The following is a 19,252-nucleotide window of genomic DNA, read 5'->3' as shown; positions in this document are numbered from 1 at the left end:
GTATACTAATATACTACAAATGTCATATTGAAAGTGTTTCATCTTTTGATACACATGCAAAGAAATGGTATAAAGTTTTTGAATAAATATTTAAATGAAGAATTTCTATATAAAGAAATCAGCTACTAAAAGCAATAAACAGTATTGAAAAAAATATATTTGATCATATATAGTATATATAGAATATAGTATTGAGTGTAAAAACACTTTGCTGTTCGAAAATGCATAATTGTCCTCGAGGACACTTTTGGTGTTAAAAAAAAAGATAGATTAGCTTTTAGGTTTTTTTTCTGGACATCTTGGATGTGAAGTCTTCTGTAAACTGGTTTTACGCCTTCATTGGATATAAATACTGATCAGGCATAACATCAAATACATTAGCATCCGCATATAACCGCAATCCAGTTATATTAAAACTTCTGTTGTACTTTCTGTTTAAGGCTACCACCTCCCCAGTCACGGCTGTGCAGGTGTGAACGTGTTGCATCAGTTCATTTGTAACTGTGGCGCAAACAAAAATGAACGCCCTATTTAACAATTAGGGAAGAAGATAACCAGAAGTGTTTGGGTATCTGCAAACAACATTTGGAGCAAAAGTACTTAAAAAAAAAACTAAAACGTTTCTTGTTCGAGGCCCAGCTTCGTGTGTTTGAATATTCGTTACGGATTGCTTTATCCAGCTCATCTGATCATTACACACACAACGGCAAACGGCAAATCCACGTTTAAAACCATCGCAGAGGCAGAGAGCTACTTTTAAAGGATTCAAGTCACTCCACGATCACCTTTCTTTTGAATTCAACGCTTACGTTCCCATGTCTTCTAAGGAATGGTCGATTTATCCCTGTTTTGCTAAGTGAGCCTACACGCGAGGATGTGTATACAGTTACGTATACAGTGTGTACAGTAATACGTTACCGCCCACAGTGTGGATAAAACGTTTCTCATAACCCAAGTCAGTTGTTCATGGGGTTTTACATGTTTACCTCGTTTAAGGAAATGTGCAGCGCTTGTATGGGGTGGGATCAACGGTACTCTCGGCATTTTTCCTTCGGTTATTTGTATATTTTTGTGAACTACCATGAATTGTATCTAGATGCGCAAAGGGTGAAAATGCATCTAACAACTTTAACAAAAATGTTTCATGCTGCTTCATGTCTTATGGGTCTGATGTAAAAAGAATTCTAGTTGGAATGTGCGTGGTCTGAATAAGTTGGTCAAATTGAAACAAGTACTAGGCAGGATTAAACAGATGAAGAACAAAATAGTTTTCCTACAAGAAACACACTTGATAAAAAAAATAAATGACGTCAACATAATTATAACTACAGATAACCAGGACAGGTTTTCTTGGCCAGTTTTACCTGACAGGACTAGGGGAGTGATAATATTAATTTATAATTCAGTCCCCTTTTAGTTAAAGAATGAACATATAGATCCACCAGGAAGGTTTATTATAATGCACTATAGTTTCCACCCAGGTTAATTTAGTTTCTGTATCTGCTCCTAATGGAGATCATCTCTTACTTACTTTATCAGCATTCAGTTGGTACTACATAATAGGGTAACAAATTTACCTTGGATCTAAATTTAACTGAGATTTGGAGATAATTGAACCCCAATAAAAGAGGATACTCCTGTTTGACTAACACATACAAAACATACTCCAGGACCGATTTCTTTTTGATCTTAACCAGATTATTATCCAAAACAATAGGATGTTGGTATGATAGTATATTGATATCCGTTCATGCTCCAATATCACTAACTATCCAAATATTTAAGATGCCTTTATCTAAATTTTTCGTTTTCAACCGAAATGGCTTCAACATTCTGATTTTGTGAAATTTTTTAGAGGGTAAAATATGTGAGTACTTTTCTATAAATACAAATCCTTCAGTGAAACGGGAAGAAATTCAAGTGATCATAAGTTATACTTCTCTTGAAAAAGAAATTAAGAAGTTAGAACGTGAGTTATACCACAACAATAATACTGTAAACAAATAATAATACTAATAAAATTTTGTTTAAAAGTTTGCTGTTTCTCTTCCCACTACCTCAACTCATTACCTCATTACCACAATTTGTTTACACATTACCATGTGCACTTTATGTTGTATCTTTTGTAAAAAAAAAAAAAAAAAAAACGTAGATAGTTTTCTGTTTAACTTAAAATGTTACTCTGTCTTGTCCCGGCTAATTAGGTCTCCAAGTTAGCTAGGTAGTTTTTTGTAAATTTATGTTATTAATTTATCTTGTTAATTTATGTTGTCATGTCGATCTGTCTTGTCTCAGCTAATTAGGTTTCTTAGTTAGCTAGACAGTTTTTGTTAATGTATGTTGTATGTACAGTAGCACCTTGGTCCTGGAGAATCGCTGTTTCGTTTCACTGTGTACTGAACTGTTTGTTGTTGAAGTGACAATAAAAGCCTACTTGACTTGATTTGACTTGACTTGACTTGTGGTTAAAGCAGTCATAGTATGATCAGGGAGAAAAAGCTGGAAAACTACTAGCCTGAAGAATCAGTAAAACACAGACTAACTGAGCTATTAACTCTGCTATATTGGATACTGGAAAGAGTCTTGTAGACCTAAATAATGCTTTTACAAATTACTATGTAGATCGATACAAATCTGGATATCCTGATGATAAAGAAAAGCTAAATACTTTTTTAAATCAACTAGAATTAGCAATGTTACTTGAGGACACTAAAATTTACGTATCTTGACAGAAACCTGGGTATTGACGAACTTAAAGAAGCACTTAGTCATATGAAATTATAAGATATTTTCAGATAAATTATTGCCCCATATTCTTAAAATGTTTAATGAGTCCTATGAAGAAAGAATTCTCACACAGTCAAACCAGGTAAATCTCCCATGGAAATGACCTCCTATCGCGGCGTGTCCCTAATGTCATGTGGCACTAAAATACCATGTATGGCTTTGGTAAGAAGGATTGAACGACATATTCCAAGACTAATTGCAAATTATTAGAATGGATTTAAGCTCGGTAGACAAGCATGCCACTTGACAATAACCGTAGATTATTAAACATATTGTATTCAAAACAAAATGCTATTGATCATACAATTCTGGCATTAGGTGCTGAAAAGGCTTTTGACAGAATAGAATAGAGATACCTTTTTTAAAACTCTTGAAAGATTTGGTCTTGGAGATGGATATCTCAAATGGATCCAGTTAATACATACAGATCCAACAGCTAAAATTTCAAAGTCTATCAGTCTTCATAGATCCACACGGCAGGGGTGATATTGAACCTCTAGCTATGGCTATTCGTCAGTCCTCTGAGAGGAATTCAGGTATCAGGATAGGGGACGTTGAACATCGTTTATCTCTTTTTGCAAAAAAGAAATTCTGTGCAAGCTCTTACTCAACTCTTTCGGGGAATTCTCCGGATATAAAATGAACAAGAGAAAAAGTGCCCTGTTATTATTAAATGACCAGGAGAAAAAATGCCCCTCAATAAATACGCAGTTCCCCTATACCCTTGAGGGTTTCACTTACTTGGGAATTAAAATAGCGCCTAACATACAGTAGATTACAGTAGCCATTACAACTATACCTGTATTCAGCACAAATTCAAACACTTTCTGAAAACACCCAAAATCCCTTTCTTGGAAGCACCATTTTAGTTTGGTATCAGCTCATACCTTTTTAAATGAGCCCCTCAAACTTTCCTGTTTCTCACCAGTTTGTTGTAACAATGAACTTAAACCAGGAAGAGCTGATATGGGAATCAGGTTGTGGTCAAATAAAGAATTAAAGCAAATAAAAACTTTTACAGCCAGGGAATTCTAATGTCTTTTAAGCGACTAGCTGACAAATATAATCTCCCTATAAAATACTTTTATAAATACCTTCAAATTAGGAGTTTCATTAATAAACAAATTAAGTCGGCTTCTGAACCCCATTATCCTCTATTAAAAACTTCACTTTGAACCGTTTACATACTTAAGGTCATCTATCAAAGTTTTATGATATACCTCTTACAGGTTCAAAGGAAAACTCCCTTTCATATCTCTCTGGATGGAATTACGGTCTTTAAACTGAAGTACTTCAAATTTTAGTAGAGACCTGTCTCCTAGCCCAACCTTAAACTATTTGTACTAGGTTTAGGTTGTTACAATATAAATGGTTACTCAGAACATACAGTATATAACTCCAGTAAAACTCAGTAGGTTTAACCCCACTATTCCTGATAAATGTGTTAAGTGTAGTAGTCAAATAGCTACACTGTTTTTATTGTATGTTGGAATGTAAGAAAATTAAGAGATTTTGGAAAGAAATCTTGTACTTAACTTCTAATATCATAGGAAGTGATGTTACCGTAGATGCTACATTTTGCTGTATTACTGTGTATGTTTTCTGAAAATCTTTTGTTGAATGGAAAGAAGAAAAGGCTTATGAGTTTCTGTTTGTTGTAAGCCTGGTATGTCATTTGGCTCAAAATGGAAGGACATTTAAGGACCTACGTCAGGTCAATAGATCAGGGAAATGTCTCATTACCTGGCTGACTGGAAAAACTAACTTATCTTGCAAAAGGGAAACTTGAGGATTTCTATGAGACCGTTTGTACAATTCATGACGTCTATCTAAAAACTAAACTATCTCTGCCACAGAGAGTTAGGTCTGTGTGTAGGGGTGGCGGGTGGTTCAAGGGAAGAGAGTTTTGTTGTCCTTTTCATAAATATATTGTAAAAATCAGTTTAAAAAATAATTGTGGAAGTTTCAAGGTTCCTAGAGACAGTTGTGTGTGTGTGTGAACTCTTTGACACACATAGAGATTTGACAGTGTGATTTGATTTGAATGCAGCTGCATCGCTGATGTCTATCCAAAGATCACACATTTAAAAGAAAAGTCTCAGTTTTTTGACTTTCACAGTTTGTTGTGTGAATCTCGATCATTTCTTCCACCAGGTTCTCCCTGCTTGGAGAGAGAGAGAGAGAGAGAGAGAGAGAGAGACAAGGGCCTACCTGTGATGGTGTAATGGTGCTGTTAGGTTGCCGAGGCACGTTGCTTGTGGTAACAGCCCCGGCGACGGCTCCTGTTGGGGGCGCTGTGGTCTTGGGCTGTGGGGGCTGTGGGGGCTGAGTGAGCGACTGCTGACTGTTCAACAGGGACAAACGCAACGCTGGGAGGCTTTTCTACAACCACACACATCAACATATATGAACAATATAAGAAACAAAATCATGACTGGAGTAACCCTCAATAAAACAATCTAAATCCTATACAGGTAGTCCCCGACTTATGAACAAGGACCACGTTCTTAAGTTCGATTTGTTCATAAGTCCGACAAAGTAAGTCTCATACACCTTGGATTATTCACCATCACGACAGCTTTACAGGACAGAAATTTTCTATTATCGTGCTCCTGGACTGATTCATTGAGCCTGACTCATTATGGCGCCCCCCCCCTTCAACCCCGCCCACACACACACATATATATATATAATATATATACCGGACTTTAGACATTTACACCTTCACTTACACACTGAAAATATTGTATATAATTGTGAATATTGTTATCTGGTGTACTGCAGTGTCTTGTTTTTGTACGATACGCCTGATCTTCTTAGGTGAACCGTGCTCTGTTTCGTATCTGCGGAAATCAGCAACACGAATGTTCATAAGTCAGGGACTACCTGTATGCTTTTGATCGGTCTATTATAACAACTGAGATGAATATTAGAATTGATTTCCACCTGAGATCTGAGAACAGTCTTGAGACTACTGTTTATTTGTATTTCCATAGCCTTTATTGTATTCTACAATGCTTTAATGCATCTCATAATAAGAATTATTACTGCTTTATTACTGTGTGTGTGTGTGTGTGTGTGTGTGTGTGTGTGTGTGTGTGTGTGTATGTTTGAAGAGCTAACATGGCGTGACAGCTGAGCTCATGAGTGTTGTTAGCAGCATGTGACACACATCGTGATGGGCTAGACACACCTGCAGGCCGTTCGGCAGAGCCGCCGGAGGTAAGGATCCGTCACACTGTGTTGTGTATGTGTGTGTGTGTGTTAGTATAAATGCTTGCTCTAACAGCAGTACAAAAGGAAAGCAAATATACAGGTGTATTACTAAATGTATTAGTGTGCGTGGAATTAATGTTTTGTGTGTGTGTGTGTGTGTGTGTGTATATATATATATATATATATATATATATATGTGTGTGTCACCTTGAGAAAAGGCACCAGGTAAGGCTGGGGTGATGACTTCAGCTCCGTCTGCAGCCGGCTGGTGAACTCTTCTGGCTCTATTTTGGCATCCTAAGAACAACAAGGTTGTTTATAATTACATATGGTTGCTTTTTTATACACAATAAAAGTCCAGCATGGGACACAAAGTGTGAACGGCACACGGTAAAGGTTATATCATAGATTTCGGCAAAACATATACAGTGTGTTAAACTTACTGGAGATTATTCAAATTCCAGCACTCTTGCAAGAAAAAAAAAATCCCAAAATAACCCTTACTGTGCTGCCCCCTACAGTCTAACTGTTGTATTACAAATCAAAATCAATTTAATAACCTAATAACCAGCTTTTTTTTCTTTTCGAAAAAGTGAGAGTCAGGGCATCGATTAGTATCTAAATAAATTTTACTCTGTATTTTACTCCGCAATCCCACATATCGGTATGTCGTCTAACACAAAAACAGTAGTAGTTTTTAAATAGTCGTCATGGTTACACAGAGGATGCAGGAATTAAGGAAGCTTAACCATGATTACATCATCAACCCAGGTAATATCGGTGATTCGTCGGGACTCACCAGAAGGTCCTGCACCAGCGCTTTGACGTTCCGTGACGTCTCCGGTGACGGGGAATTATGGGATGCGAGTTTGATCAGCGTCGCCAGGAAGTTCTTACACTTTTTCACGTTCTCTTGCATTTCCTAAAGGAGGGATAATGTGCTTTAATGACATGACAAACTGTGTGTTTCTGAGTGTGTGTGAGTGCAAATATCCATGCATACAAAAGTTCTTGAGACAGTTTTCAGCTGTGTTTCTTCTGCAAAGAGAAAGAGAGAGAGAGAGAGACGACCTGGAGGGAGAAAAATTACTAGCTATAATTTATCATATTGTGATTAAATGTCTCTGAATCTTCTAATAGATTCGCTCTAAACTGAAGCTGGAGAACCAGAACTTGCTTCTAATTACGCAAATTTAAATCTCATCATTCAAACACAGTTTCTGTACACATGCTATTTATTTCACGGTGGTGCAACGGGTAGCGTCGACACCTGACACCTTCAAAGTGCTCAGATACAATTGGGTGTCGACGGAAAATCTCAAACTGGGATATTTATAAAACCGTGATACCTACAAGAATCGCAATATGAATCTAGATATGGTGATAATATTGTATACCTGGTGATTCCCATCCCTACTATGCAGCTCCTGCGTTGATTCGTTACACTGGCTGGTGTTATATGGTACCATTTGCTTTTAAAATCTTGAGAACATCTGATATAACATCACAGACATAGAGAAAGACATAATGATCATAATGAGATAATGCTCACAGTAAGTGCAGGAGTAGTACTAGTAGTTGTACAAGTTGTTGTTGTTGTTGTAGCAGTTGCAGTAGAAGTAATAGTAGAAGTAGTAGTAGTAGAAGAAGAAGAAGAAGAAGAAGTGCAGGTCTGAGGAGCAGGAGTCAGGGTTTGGGACTGAACCACTTTATTCTGGACAGCTGAAGGGGCTCGAGAGGCCTGGACCGAGACGGGAGACTGCAGGAAGGACAGGAGGAAGAGCGTGAGGAGGAAAAAACACACAGGGAAGAATGGAGCACAGGAGAGACAAAAAGAGACAATGATCAATTCTGATAAACATATAAAAATAAGAGTAATTATTCAATTGACAGATAAACAAGGTATAGTCAATATATTAACAGATAGATAGACAGACAGAAAGACAGACAGACAGATAGACAGATAGAGAGACAGACAGATAGATAGATAGATAGATAGATAGATAGATAGATAGATAGATAGATTAAGGGAGAGACAGACAGACAGACAGACAGACAGATAGATAGATAGATAGATAGATAGATAGATAGATACTGTAGATAGATAGATAGATAGATAGATAGATAGATAGATAGATAGATAGATAGATAGATTAAGGGACAGACAGACAGACAGATAGATAGATAGATAGATAGATAGATAGATAGATAGATAGATAGATAGATAGATAGATAAATAGATAGATAGATAGATTAAGGGAGAGACAGACAGATAGATAGATAAATAGATAGATAGATAGATAGATAGATAGATAGATAGATAGATAGATAGATAGATAGATTGATTAAGGGAGAGACAGACAGACATAGATAGATAGATAGATAGATAGATAGATAGATAGATAGATAGATAGATAGATAGATAGATAGATAGATAGATAGATAGATAGATAGATAGATAGATTAAGGGACAGACAGACAGACAGATAGATAGATAGATAGATAGATAGATAGATAGATAGATAGATAGATAGATTAAGGGACAGACAGACAGACAGCTAGATAGCTAGATAGATAGATAGATAGATAGATAGATAGATAGATAGATAGATAGATAGATTAAGGGAGAGACAGACAGACAGATAGATAGATAGATAGATAGATAGATAGATAGATAGATAGATAGATAGATAGATAAAGTGTACACACAACATGAGGGATGGTAAGAAAGGTTTTCTCTCTCTTTCTCTCTCTCTGTCTATCTCTTGCAGTAAAGACAACACACACCCTGAGGAACCCTTAGACATGGAAAAGCTCCGGGCAATTAAACACACACTCATCTACACACACACATCACATCAAATCTCTCAGTCGGAACTGTTGGCTTTTTAAAACAATCAGGCAGCTGGATGATGAATGATTTAACACATTCAGAATGACGTGTGAGAGTCGAGGTGAGTTTCAGTTATGGGAAAACAAATCTAAAATTGAATCGAGCTTCACTTACACAGAAGGTATACCAGGTATAAAGTATATTATGGTATGGTATGGGGGGGGGTCGAGTTACAACAATGTAATAATCTTACTGTACTATTGATCATTAAAAAAGCACTGTGCAATGCTGCCACCTTGTGGCAAAATAACATAAATTCACTGATGAAAGAAATGTAAAACTTTTATAGGATTTTATAAAAACAAGGTCGTTGAAAAAATCTTTGTATCTATAAGACAGAAGCAGCAAACATCCATACAATGAAAGTGTGTACTTAATAAATGTACATAATAAACATTTTCATCATGCTCTGCTTTACCTTTAATGAGATATGAATTAAAAACATCAGATTTAGAGGACAATTAAATAATTAAACTGTTATTACTTTTTAGAGGTTCAATATTAAAATCAAAGAATAGGCTTCAGATTATATACACTTTTATTATTTATTAGTAGTGTAAAAAAAATTGCTGTCATAATGCATTAAACATATATGGGGGGGAATGTGAAGTTCAAGTTCAATTTAAAATATGTTCAACTGCTATTTAAATGTTTTATTTAACTATTGATTTTATTATTTATATAAGGATTTAATTATTTATTTTATGGCAGCTGGTCTAAGATCCACCATGAAATAATTAACACTGTCGAAGTCCCTCATCAGACCGAGTGCAGGCTGTAATGCTGGTCTGCTGAAGCCGATTGCTTTGGATTTACAGCTTGTAACAGCTACAAATAGCTACAGCCTCGCGCTGGAGCATGTCTGCTAACGGTAACATGTGTGTGACGAGTGCTTCACTTTGTCAGACAAGTTCTATTTAAGCTGCAGGTGGAATTTAGCTCAGCTTTCCACAAAATGTGGTTAATGATACAGTCGACCCCCGCAAAGTCGCGGTTCAAAGTTTACAGATCACAGTTGCGGTACAAAGTTTCTCAGTCGTTCACGGATTTTCCATTAGAACTTAACTAATAATTGTTCGCGGAAACTCCCGCGATTTTGCAGAAAACGCAACTGTACGCCTCAATTTTTTTCGTGGCAATATATAATTTTTCATGCATTTTAATGCTAAACTATTAAGAACTGTAGAGTATACGGGTTTACATTTACATTCTGTTTTAAGGGTAATGTTTTGACCCAAGGGTTTGAAATGAAATTAAAGTGTTTTGAGAGCATATGTAGGGTTTAAACTATAAAAATAGGCATTTTTTTAAAACATCCAAAATTCAAAATTTTTTCACATGAAACGTTACCCCGTGAATTTTGGGATTCGACTGTAGTTTATTCATGATTAGTTTGATGATCAATTATTTAAGTGCAACGAATATGCAAAATTATAAAGTACAAATAAGTATTTAGTCAGCCACCAATTGTGCAAGTTCTACCACTTAAAAAGATGATGTCTGTAATTTTCTTCATGTGTATACCTCAACTATGAGAGACAAAATAAGAAAAAATAATCCATAAAATCAGACTGTAGAATTTTAAAATAATTAATAGGTAAATTCCTCAGTAAAATAAGTATTTGGTCACCTACAAACAAGCAAGATTTCTGTCTCTCACAGACCTGTAACTTCTTCTTTAAGAGGCTCCTCTGTCCTCCACTCGTTACCCGTATTAATGGTATCTGTTTGAACTTATCAGTTTAAAAGACACCTGTCCACAACCTCAAACAGTCACACTCCAAACTCCACTATGGCCAAGACCAAAGAGCTGTCAAAGGACACCAGAAACAAAATTGTAGATCTGCACCAGGCTGGGAAGACTGAATCTGCAATAGGTAAGCAGCTTGGTGTGAGGAAATCAACTGTGGGGGCAATTATTAGAAAAAGTAAAAAGACATACAAGACTGATAATCTCCCTCGATCTGGGGCTCCACGCAAGATCTCACTCCATGGGGTCAAAATGATCACAAGAACAACAAAAATCCCAGAACCACACGGGGGACCTAGTGAATGACCTGCAAAGAGCTGGGACCAAAGTAACAAAGGCTACCATCAGTAACACACTGGCCGCCAGGACCTCAAATCCTGCAGTGCCAGACGTGTCCCCCTGCTTAAGCCAGTACATGTCCAAACCTGAAGTTTGCTAGAGAGCATTTGGATGATCCAGAAGAGGTTTGGGAGAATGTCAGATGAAACCAAAATGGAACTTCATGTTTGGAGGAGAAAGAATGCTGAGTTGCATCCATAGAACACCATACCTACTGTGAAGCATGGGGGTGGAAACTTTATGCTTTGGGACTTATCCGTGTAAGGCAAGAATGAATGGGGCCATGTTATCATGAAATTTTGAGTGAAAACCTCCTTCCATTAGAAAGGGCACTGAAGATGAAACGTGGCTGAGTCTTTCAGCATGACAATGATGTCAAACACACCGCCCGAGCAACGAAGAAATGGCTTCATAAGAAGCATTCAAGGTCCTGGAGTGTCCTAGCCAGTCTCCAGATCTCAATCTTTGGAGGAAGTTAAAAGTCTGTGTTGCCCAGCGACAGCCCGAAAACATTACTGCTCTAGAGGAGATCTGCATGGAGGAATGGGCCAAAATACCAGCAACAGTGTGTGTAAACATTGTGAAGACAGAAAACGTTTGACCTCTGTCATTGCCAACAAAGGGTATATAACCAAGTATTGAGATGAAATTTTGTTATTGACCAAATACTTATTTTCCACCATAATTTGCAAATTCTTTTTAAATCCTACAATGTGTTTTTCTGGATTTCTTTTTCCTTATTTTGTCTCTCATAGTTGAGGTACACCTATGTTGAAAATTACAGGCCTCTCTCATCTTTTTAAGTGGGAGAACTTGCACAGATGGTGGCTGACTAAATACTTATTTACCCCACTGTATATATGTCAGTTTTTAATTATAATTACTTAATTATTTATTTTTATTACTTTAATTATACATTTCTTTCTTTCTTTCTTCCTTTATTTATTTAATATTGTCACACATCACCTTTAACATGTTAGAAACAGACCAAACTGAATTTTTTTCTTGCTGTTTTTTTTTTTCTTCCTGCAGGTTAGAACACGTTCACCATTAATCAGAGAAGATGAATACGGACTACGCTTAGTAAGTGTAAGTGCTAATACTGTGATTAATTACATTCTAACAGGTAGAAGGTGATAAGTAAAACTTTATGAAATATTAATCACCTCATTAAAATCAGAGACGAGGGGAGAAAGGACAGAGACAGCGATAAAAATGGGGTGGGAGCGCTGTGCTAAACTCACTAAACCTAAGAGATTAAAGACGCACGGGGTCGACATCCCGATCAGGATTCATAATCTGCCAATAATCTTATAAACCACACGTTAATCTAAGACAAATAAATGCTCATGAACACAATCAACGTAAAGTGCATCAATTAATGAAGGAGGCGTGGTCTCTGTGTAGGAGGCGTGGTCTTTGTGTCTGTGAGGCACAGGAAAGGAAGGGGGTGGGGTCTCAGTGTCGGTCAATCACATGGCGAGGAGGCGTGGTCATTGGGTCTGTGAGGCATAGTAAAGGAGGCGTGGTCTCTGTCTGTCAGTCACAGTAAAGGGGCGTGGTCGTTGAGTCTATGAGTCACTGGGAAGGAGGCGTGGCCTCTTGTGTCCTTCCCTGATAATAAAGAATACGTGGTCTCTGTGTATCTGTCAGTCGCAGGCAAGGGGGCGTGGTCTGTGTATCTGTCAGACACACTGAGGGAGGCGTGGTCTCTGTCTGCCAGTCCCATGAAGGAGGCATGTGTCTTTTACTGGTCTTTGTGTCTGTCAGTCAAAGGGAAGGAGGCGTGGCCTATGTTTCTGTCTGTCACATGAAGGAGGCGTGGCCTCTGTGTCTTTTACTGATAATTAAAGAGGCGTGGTTTCTGTATCCGTCAGTCACAATGAAGGAGGCGTGGTATGTGTAACTGTCAGTCACAATGAAGGAGGCGTGGTATGTGTATCTGTCAAACACAGTGAAGCCTGAGTGGTGGTGTGGAGTGTGTGTGTGTGTGTGTGTGTGTGTGTGTACCTGTGGGGTGGTTACTCTGAAGGTGGCTGTAGTGGTGGGGGCAGCTGGTCGGGGTGAGATGGCGCTCTGGGCCTGGGCTTGGGCAAGCGCTTGCTGTGGAACCATCATTAACTGACCCAGCTCTGTCCGCACCAACACCATGCCTACAACACACACACACACATGCATAATAAATTTAGATCAGCTTCAGCCAAACTGACAAAACCACACAGCCGGGGTCCGTTATCACTGGCCACAATACACGCAAATACAATACGATTCTTCACCAGGAGAAACACATCAATTACTGTTCAGTGCGCTTGTTCGGACGGAGGTCAGCGTGATTTTGCCGGCTGAAGCTGCCTTCTTCACTGGAAACAAGTGTTCTGTCCACTGCTTGCTACTCACCAAGACTCTTAGGGACACACTTCATACACAATGGATCATAAACAACGGATACAATACCACCTACATTTCTGTTACATTACTAAGAGACAGAAAATAAGTTAAACTTGTCAGAAGAGTGTGATTATAATATCAGCTCCAGGTAAAAATCCTGTGTATGCATACTCACATGCAGCGTTTGCTATTTCTAATAAACAAAATAATGACTTGAATCACTGTGTTGTTTTTTTATTCAAGCTTCTTTCCCAACTCATATTAAATGCTGCCAAATCAGTACAAAATAATCCAGAGATGAAACAAGCTGTTTAATTTCAAACGCTTTATCACAGAGGTGATCTGATGAGAAGCTCAGGAACGATAAGTTAAATGATTTATCCTCATTGTGGAGTTTTTATTGTTACTCAGTTGTTATGTTGTTTAGTTAAAGAGCTCGCAAAGTCGGAGATGTGTGGAGAGTTCACTCATGCAGCAATAAAAATACAGATGTACTGGTGTTCTGATGAAATTGCTTTTCGTTTTTCTCCTGATAATACTGTGCTTCGGAAATATTAACTAAATATAATCAGATAATTACATCCTCAATGAGAAAATACTTGGGCTTCGTCCCAAACTGCATTCTCCCCGTGCACCACTGGTGCCCTTCTTATTTAGTTACACGTTGTGCGGTTTAGGACGCAGCCTTGATGTGTGAATAAAGGCGAGATTAATCCTCATGGTGGGAAAAGAACACAGCATATCCCTTGATACTGAACAGTTTGCGATCATATTTGCATTTTTTCCACCACACGCACACACACACACAACAAAATGAAAGCAGTTCAGACTGGTAAAGTCCTAACCTACTGGTTTACTTATTTACTCCTTCAGCAGGAAGTGCTGTTTCAGAAATACAGACCACATATTAAAACAATCAGACATTAGAAATAAAAAAAAACATTTAATCCCCAAACAATCATCAATAACTTTCCATAACATACACTACATACACGCACTACACACATACAACATTCAAGTCAATATTGTGCAGAAAAAAATAACTCCCCTTATTTCTCTATATAATCCCGTTACACTTAAACACTTATCCCGGTGTTTCACTACGGCTTGGATACCATCAAGGTAAAAAGTTTTCTCAATACACCAGAGCACGGTTGGACTGTCTGTCTGATTCACGTCTGAAACGCTGGCCTCCCGGGAACTCCCGGGCTAAGAGTGAGGTCAGGACTGTACGGAGGATGAGGCAATACCTCCCAAGTGGTGTTGGTGAATGATTGTGTGTACAGTTTCTACAGACAGATGCGTCTCATTTTGTTCTGCAAGTTAGCAACAAGTTATCCATTGCTTTTCATGGATCCATTGTTCCACTCGCTGAATGTTCATGGAAACGACAGCACTGGGCTCCAAGCCACCTTGGTCGGAATCTACATTCACAGACATATAACCTTCTTTAAAACATCTGCACCGTTCAGCTGCTTTACTGCGGCTAAGAGTCTCATCACCGTACTTCACCGACTAAAGTCATCGGTAAATGTCAATCAGTTTTACGCCTTCATTCACCAGATCATACACTGTTATATTCATTTGTAAAAGAAAAGATTGTAAGTTTCTCTAACAGCATCAATTGTAAATCAACCCCTAGTCAGATCAGATATTGTAATAAATCATGTCACAATATATTTTTGAGATATTGTTTTATTCATATATTTTTCAGCATTACAACCTTTACTATTATTATTATTAGCAATTTATTACAGGTCTTTTTACAGATTTAACAGTAACCTATTTTTTTTTAAACACTGTTTATTTATTTGTTTATTTATTCGTAAATATAATTTTTAAACGAATCATTTAAACAATGAAAAAAAAACATTTTGCAGTGTTTTTTTAGGTGTTCTTGCACTATTATAAAAATGTTTATGTTAACATTTAAATAAGTAAATAAACTACTAATTATATCAATAAGTGTAATAGCTCATTTATTAGGTGTTAATTTTTTTTTGTGTTATTTATCATGTCTGTAATGATTTTTTTCCCTTTTTTTTGTTACTTCAAATTAGTTTCATAATTTTTTTTCTTTATTGTTATAAAGTCAGAAAGTAATCGCTCACATAACAGAGTGAATATTATGTTTATACAGTTGTGAGAATAAACACATGGTCAGTAAGTGTGCGTGTGTGTGTGTTTACCCGTATAAAATTAATAAATGATGGATGTACTGCATCAATTGGTTTCCCTTTTTATCAGAGACGTCAATATGTGCCGATATTGTGAGTAAGTGTATACACTTTGGTTACGTGTGAAACAACATGAAACCATTCATTCATTCATTCTTCTTCAGGAAGCCGTTCGATCCGGTCAGGGTGGTTGTTGCTGTGCAGCCAGAGCTTCCTGGATGGGAAGAAACCCAAAGGGAAACAGACACAGACACAGCAAGGACACGCACAGACACTCCACACACACACACACACACACACACAGATGCACATGCACTCACATGCACGGATCACTGGACTAAGTTTAAAGTCATTAAAGTTTTAAGTTTTGAGTCATATTCTCACCTGCCGGGATGGTAAATCCTGGCGGAAGCTGAATGGTGGCCTGCTGCTGCGGCGGCCTGACTAACAGCTGTGGAGTTGTGATCCTCTGTGCTGGAGCTGCAGGTCGAGGCTGAGGCTGGAGCTGAGGTTGGGTTTGAGGCGGAGTTTGAAGCCGAGTTTGAGGTTGGGATACAATTTGGGGTTGGGTTTGAGGTTGGGATTGAGACTGAGGCTGGGGTTGAGACTGAGGTTGGGACTGAGATTGCGGTTGGGACTGAGGTTGAGATTGAGCTTGGGACTGAGGTTGGGATTGAGATTGCGGTTGGGACTGAGGTTGAGATTGAGATTGCGGTTGAGATTGAGGTTGGGACTGAGGTAGGGATTGAGATTGCGGCTGGGGCTGAGGTTGGGATTGAGATTGCGGTTGGGACTGAGGTTGAGATTGAGATTGCGGTTGAGATTGAGGTTGGGACTGAGGTAGGGATTGAGATTGCGGCTGGGGCTGAGGTTGGGATTGAGATTGCGGTTGAGATTGAGAAGGTTGAGATTGAGTTCCGGATTGAGATTTGGGTTGAGTTTGGGATTGAGAGTGTGGTTGGGATTGAGATTGGGATTGTGATTTAGACTGGGACTGAAGTTGGGGTTGAGATTGGGATTGGGATTTAGACTGGGACTGAAGTTGGGGTTGAGATTGGGATTGGGATTTAGGCTGGGATTGAGTCTGAGGTTTAGATAAAAATTGAGGTTTGGAATGAAGTTGGGATTGAAGTCGGGATTGAGACTGAGGCTGGGTTTGAGACTGAGGCTGGGATTGAGTCACGGCGATACACACAGTACCCGGTACTGAGTTCACACTCCCAGGTTCACCCTGATGCACTTCCCCTTTGGTGTCCGCGCTCTCCGCGTTCTTTGCGTGGTGCACGCGCCCTTGCTGGACGAGCGCGGACACGCTCGTGCCGTTCCTGCCCTGAGCGATGCTGGCCACGATGTGACTCGGGAGTCGGTGCAGCGCGATCCTGGGAGTCCCTTTATCCAGCGCGACGGACCGGCTCGCGCTGGACACGGTGTACGTGGTGGTGGTGGTGGTGGTGGAGTTGGCGCGCGGCGTCGCCATGGAAACGGCGCCGGACGGTGGCGAGTTGCCGCTGCGCGCGGAGGAGGTCGCGGCGCCGTTCATGCTCCGCGAAGCGGCGGCAGCGCCGCCGCGCGCACCACCACCGCGCTTCTTCCGCGTGCCGTAATGCCGCGGCGTCTCCACGGAGCTCGAGCCAGCCGCTGCTGCTCTCCGGCCGGCGGCGCTAACGCTACCCGCGGGAAACGGCACTCCATCCTGCGCGCACACGCCGCTAACCTTATCCGAGAAGGAGGAGTGTGAACGCGCACCGCTCGTACTCGCCTTTACGCAGCTCTCCGGTGATGGAGTGATCCCGGCGGGGTCCGAGCCGCGCTCCGTCCCGGCTTTATGCTGTTGTTGATGATGAGGATGAGGATGTTGTTGTTGTTGCTGCTCGGATGTACTATTAGCCCGAGAGGCTAAGGCTTTTCCTAGGTGCTGCTTAGCCGCACCAGTCTTGTTTCCACCCCGGCCGACGAGCTGTGACTCCAGGGAGCCCACCAGGTCGCTCACCGCCTTCTCGTCCACCTCAGAGAACAGCATCTCTTCCAGAGGGTCGGAGGCGCCCGCCATGTTGGAGGGGAGCCTTGTCTAAATTGAACAGGGGGCGGGGCTCCGAAGGTGCAGCGCGCATGCGTGTTGCTATGCATTGTGGGAATGGGAATGTGACGTCAAATCGGTTTCATTTTGCTTTAATGTGGACTTTATAATAATACGACGTGCTAAATGAAATAGCAATGTTTTAGATAGTTAACAAGCAGAATTCATCCGTTATAAATGCTTTATAAATGGGTAGTACCTCTTTTCAAGTCTTTTAGCTTCACATTTTCACAAAGTTTCACATTTAGCCATGTTTCACATTCTACAATTTTACTCTTTTCTAACAAAAACATTTCTGCCTATGACCAGCACTCATATTTATAATTAATCTTATTTTTATATTAAAATCCTTGAGCAGTTTGTTACTTCAGTATACCATAATTTACGCCCAACTATTAGGGGTCCAAGCACAGAAGTGTTTGGCACGATATTGTTAATGGAAAGATTTTCATCGTTTATTTATCAGACTATTTTTGCAACCAATAATTTATCATAATGACTTTAGACTTCATGCCAACACGCTGTAAACCCTAATGCTTAAAGTAATTAAATGTATAGAGTACTGTTAACTTAAATAATTTTCAATTAGTTCAAATTAATAGACCTTGATGAGTATTTCAAACTTTTTGGTATTTATGAGTTTGTAGAAATGACACTTTTCAAGTTAGCTGAACAAATTTGATATTTTAAGTATCTGTAAGTACTTAAGTAACAGTAACTGTCACCTTAAATTTCCATCAACTTAAAATATTTTAGACAAGCAATGTGTCTGACGTCATCAGGGCAATAGGGCACTGGTGGCTCAGTGGTAGGTGTTTCGTTTGCCATGCGAAAACACGGGTTCGCTTCCCAACAATTGGGTGAAGTGGACCGGATTGTCTGCTGTAGCGACCCATTGCCGGGAGCAGCCGAAAGACCAACAACAATTTATTTGATTTGCAACAACAACAAAAAAAGATAATTGCTATTAAATATTATGAGTTAGGCTTCTCAATGATGCAAAAAAAGAACAAATAATATGAATGAGTACAACAAACTCAAAAACTCATAGTTCTGTTTACTTCAAACATCATTACTTAAAAAATTTTATGTAACTGATTACCTCAATTTTTTTGAGTTTTGCCAACTTATTTGGGTTTACAGTGTATGAAGTCATAGGTCATCGCTGTAGGGGTAGTTATGTTTCTGAAGACCCTGACCTCATACAACCAACAAGCGTACACACAATCTCACACACACCAACACACAAATCCAGCAACGTTAATCAGTCTACAGTGCAAAATTACTCATACCCCTTGAACTTTTCCACATTTTAGCATGATACAACCACAAACATAAAAGGTGTCAAGTAATTCTGAATTGGGAGGAAAATGATAAATGGTTTTAAATCTAAAAAGTGTGGTATGCGTTTGTATAAAGCCCCCTTTACTTCCAAATAAAATCCAGTGAAAGCAGTTGCCTTCAGAAGTCACCTAGTTAGGTAATAGAGTCCATCTGTGTGTAATTTAATCTCAGCATGAATGAGGATTGTTAGAGAACGTTAGTGAACACATAGAATCTGGAAGCCCAAGGAACACACCAGAGGGGCCAGGGATAAAATTGTGGAGAAGTTTAAAACAGGGTTA

General features: G+C 39.1%; 1 protein-coding gene across 1 annotated transcript in view; it reads right to left on the bottom strand.

Annotated features, from left to right (window-relative positions):
- The window catches only part of LOC128527721 (transcription initiation factor TFIID subunit 4-like), a 115,304-nt gene extending 97,686 nt beyond the window's left edge, over positions 1-17,618 (bottom strand). The window contains exons 1-5 of the mRNA XM_053500240.1: positions 15,935-17,618; positions 12,996-13,138; positions 6,803-6,925; positions 6,211-6,300; positions 4,999-5,169 (exon numbers count right to left, since the gene is read on the bottom strand). Of these exons, the coding sequence (XP_053356215.1) occupies positions 4,999-5,169; positions 6,211-6,300; positions 6,803-6,925; positions 12,996-13,138; positions 15,935-17,600 (2,193 nt within the window). The 5' untranslated portion in view covers positions 17,601-17,618. The remainder of the gene's footprint in view (positions 1-4,998; positions 5,170-6,210; positions 6,301-6,802; positions 6,926-12,995; positions 13,139-15,934) is intronic.
- Between the last annotated feature and the right edge of the window lie 1,634 nt (positions 17,619-19,252).

The sequence above is a fragment of the Clarias gariepinus genome, chromosome 7 (assembly GCF_024256425.1).
Source record: "Clarias gariepinus isolate MV-2021 ecotype Netherlands chromosome 7, CGAR_prim_01v2, whole genome shotgun sequence".
Lineage (NCBI taxonomy): Eukaryota > Metazoa > Chordata > Actinopteri > Siluriformes > Clariidae > Clarias > Clarias gariepinus.
Note: the sequence above shows the minus strand (reverse complement) of the source record. Positions and strands in the feature narration are given on the sequence as shown.